Source organism: Piliocolobus tephrosceles, unplaced genomic scaffold (genome assembly GCF_002776525.5).
Source record: "Piliocolobus tephrosceles isolate RC106 unplaced genomic scaffold, ASM277652v3 unscaffolded_37176, whole genome shotgun sequence".
NCBI classification, from domain to species: Eukaryota; Metazoa; Chordata; class Mammalia; order Primates; family Cercopithecidae; genus Piliocolobus; species Piliocolobus tephrosceles.
In genome coordinates, this window is record NW_022321172.1 from 1 (window position 1) to 3,959 (window position 3,959).

At 47.5% G+C, this 3,959-nt stretch overlaps 1 protein-coding gene across 1 annotated transcript; it reads right to left on the reverse strand.

Moving 5' to 3' along the window:
* Positions 1–407: 407 nt before the first annotated feature.
* LOC113222985 (protein FAM209B-like) lies at positions 408–3,953 on the reverse strand. Its single transcript, XM_026452556.1, has 2 exons — positions 3,266–3,953; positions 408–674 (listed from the first exon to the last, which is right to left on the reverse strand). Exons 1-2 carry the CDS (start codon positions 3,878–3,880, stop codon positions 408–410), a joined length of 882 nt encoding a protein of 293 aa, XP_026308341.1. The 5' UTR covers positions 3,881–3,953.
* Positions 3,954–3,959: the final 6 nt, after the last annotated feature.

Below are 3,959 nucleotides of genomic sequence, written 5' to 3' on the forward strand. Positions count from 1 at the left end.
TCTTTTGTAATATATCAAAGATAAAAAGCAGTTCTGTATCTTGCACAGATAGATACACTATAGAGAACAAGAGTTTGTACGGAAATGACGTCAGCATCTTATCCCAGGTTTCCCTAGCTCCGTCATCCACCCGCGGCCATTGCACGGAAGCACGAGCTCATCACATACTATTATGTAGCTTTCGGTGCTCTTCTCACCACCCACAGCTCTAGAGGACGTGAGAGAGGCAAAAACAAAACCATCACTGCTATGGCTGCTGGTCTCACATTCACTTTTTCTTCAAGTGAAAAAGAGAAAAGAAGCAAGATCTCAAACGTGGAAGTTCTTTTCTTCAGAATACTTTTATTGATTTGTATACAGTTTGTCAACACAACTTTTTTCTCTCCTACTTTGACACACAAATCCATTTAGCTAGAGCTTGCTTCTCCCCATATGTCATAGATCGTGAGATGGTATGGATTTGCAGGCCTCTCTAACCTTCGAAGCCAGAGGTTACTGACATTGCCTGTTGCCATGGCACCTTTAAGATGCTGCACTTTGGACATAACTCTCACAAGCTCCACCTCGAGTTCGTGTAAGGTATTGAATGTACAGTCTTTGAAAAGAGAAGCATTTTGATTTTTCTTTAGTGGAGTGCGAAATGGGAAGCATCGAAGGCCAAGAGGAGTCTGCTCCTGTCGAGAAAGATATTCAAGGTCAGTAATATCATGGACTTTGCTGGTTTTGACACAGTTCCAAGAGAGTTGGGCTCATTTAAGAAAAGATGGTTCTAGCATTGCTTGAGTGCAGGCATTGGCAGACTATGGCCAAATTTGGCCCTCCGCCTGCTTTTGTAAATAAAGTTTTATTGGCACACGTTCATGCTCACTCATCTGTATATTGTTTAAGGCTGCTTCATGTTACAGCAGCAGACTTGAGTAGTTGCAAGGAAGACCATACTGCCCATAAAGCTGTAAATATTCACTCTCTGGCCCTTTACAGAAAAAGTTTGCCAATCCCTCCTCTAACCAGTTTGGGCACAGGATCATGAAATGCTGGGTCTTTCTAGGGGAGAACACGCTTTCTTTCCCTTTCTCTTTCTACTTGAAAGAGTTGTTTATGGTCACTTTGAGGCCCAGCTGTTACTACTTTACACCTTTATCTCTTGTTTTTGTTTGTTGTTTTGAGACACAGTTTCACTCTGTCACCCAGGCTGGCATGATCTTGGCTCACCCCAACCTCCGCTTCCTGAGTTCAAGCAATTCTTTTTTTTTTTTTTTTTTGTGAGACGGAGTCTTCCTCTGTCACCCAGGCTGGAGTGCAGTGGCATGATCTTAGTTCACTGCAACCTCTGCCTCCCGGGTTCCAGCGATTCTCCTGCCTCAGCCTCCCAAGTAGCTGGGATTACAGGCACCTGCCATCATGCCTGGCTAATTTTTGTATTTTTGTAGAGATGGGGTTTCATCATGTTGGCCAGGCTGGTCTTGAACTCCTGATCTCAGGTGATCCACCCGCCTCGGCCTCCCAAAGTACTGGGATTACAGGCATGAGCCACCACCTCTGGCCCAGGTTCAAGCAACTCTTGTGCCTCAGCCTCCCAAGTAGCTGGAACTACAGGTGCCCACCATCATACTGGCTAATTTCTTTTCTTTTTTGAGACAGAGTCTCACTTACCCACGCTGGAGTGCAGTGGCATGATCTCAGCTCACTGCAACCTCTGCCTCCCAGGTTCAAGTGATTCTTCTGCCTCAGTCTCCTGAGTAGCTGGGATTACAGGTGTGTGCCACCATACCTGTCTAATTTCTGTATTTTTTTTTTTGGAGACAGAGTTTTGCTCTTGTTGCCCAGGCTGGAGTGCAATAGCGTGATTTCGGCTCACCACAACCTCTGCCTCCCGGGTTCAGGCGATTCTCCTGCCTCAGTCTCCCGAGTAGCTGGGATTACAGGCATGCCCCAACACGCCCGACTAATTTTGTATTTTTAGTAGAGACGGGGTTTCTCCATGTTGGTCAGGCTGGTCTTAAACTCCTGACCTCAGGTGATCCTTCCACCTCGGCCTCCCAAATTGCTGGGATTACAGGCATGAGCCACTGTGCCCGGCTTTTTTTTTTTTTTTTTTTTTTGAGACGGAGTCTCTGTCACCTGGACTGGAGTGCAGTGGCTCCATCTCGGCTCACTGCCACTTCTGCTTCCAGGGTTCAAGTGATTCTCCTGCCTCAGCCTCCCAAGTAGCTGGGATTACAGGCGCCCGCCACTACACCCAGCTGTTTTTTATTGTTAGTAGAGACAGGGTTTCACCATGTTGCTCAGCTGGTCTTGAACTCCTGACCTTGTGATTCACCCGCCTCAGCCTCCCAAAGTGCTAGGATTACAGGTGTGAGTCACCGCACCTGGACTAATCTGTATTTTTAGTAAAGATGAGGTTTCATCATGTTGGCCAGGCTGGTCTCAAACTCCTGACCTCAAGTGATCCACCTGCCTCCACCTTCCAAAGTTCTGGGATTACAGGCATGAGTCACTGTGCCTGGCCTACACCTTTATCTCCTTACAGAAGTCTCATATTTTGTTGGGATGATACCATTTCCATTTAGCTCAGGAATTTGCAGTAAGTCAAACACTAGGAAAAATGTAAAAGGCAAGGGGGAACAGTGAATCTGGCCCTGTGAATAATTTTGACCTTCTAAAACACACCATAAGTTCTTTTTTTTTTATTTTTTTAATTTTTTTTGAGACAGTGTCTCACTTAGTTGCCCAGGCTGAAGTGCAGTAGTATGATCTCGGCTCACCACAACCTCTGCCTCCAGGGTTCAAGCCATTCTCCTGCCTCAGCCTCCCAAGTAGCAGGGACTACAGGCACATGCCACCACGCCTGACTAATTTTTGTACTTTTAGTAGAGACGAGGTTTCACCATGTTGGCCAGGCTGGTCTCAAACTCCTGACCTCAGGCAATCCACCTGCCCTGGCCTCCCGAAGTGATGGGATTACACGCATGAACCACCAAGCCTGGCTGAGTTCTTGAATCTATCCTACATTTGAAAAAATTCCATCTAACAAGAGGAACTCTGAGCCAATAAGCTAGAGGTCATCTTCCACTGTTTGTCCCAGTATCTGTGGATCTGGGGACTATTGTCTTGATAAGGATACATCAGGATTGCCAACTTTGCCCAGGACCATGAGGTCAGTTCATTATACCCAACGGTGCCACCTAGACTCACTAGAACATCCGTTTCCCTGAGATTCCTCAGATTGAATCAATATGGTGTAGAAACATGGAGCCATCCTTACCTTATTCTTCTCTTTGTCTCTTTGATACTTCAGTATCACAAACAGCACAACAACAAACAAAAGCCAGAGCCATTTGCTCCCAAGCCAGCCTTGGGCATACTCTGGTAGATTCTGCCGAATCCGAAAGTGCCCTTCGCACGGCACCTTCCCCTGGGGTTCACTAGTTTTCTCTCTCAGAGAAGAGAACATAGAGGCATAGCTGTAGGTGAGGCACAGAAGCAGGACCAGGAACCATTTCAGCGTCCACATGGTGAGCAGAGATGGGGAAGGGAGATGCTCATGATGGGTTTGCTTGTCCTCGCAACTGGGAGACTGGGCACCTGGTGCCAGGCCCTTGGTGATGTCACAGAGGCCCTGAGCTGAGGCCACCCTGGCCATTGTGATGATTTCAGGACAGAGGTTAATGGGGCTCACAGGGGTCGCCCAGGAGGAGGACTCAAAGGGAGATGGGGGCATTTCCAGCAGGCAGTAAGAGAGAGAGGATGGGCATGACGGGGTGCCAATTCCCTGCCAGGGGACTCTTTCCAACCCTGGAGCTTTGCTGGGAGAGGCCACCATGTTTTTGTTTTTCATTTGTTTGATGCAGACATTGTGATGAGCAGAGGGAGATGCCATGTGCCCCGTGGAGCTGAGTTAAACGGCAGAGAAAGATATTAAACCACAGGCTACCTACAAACTCAGAGCCGCCTATGTG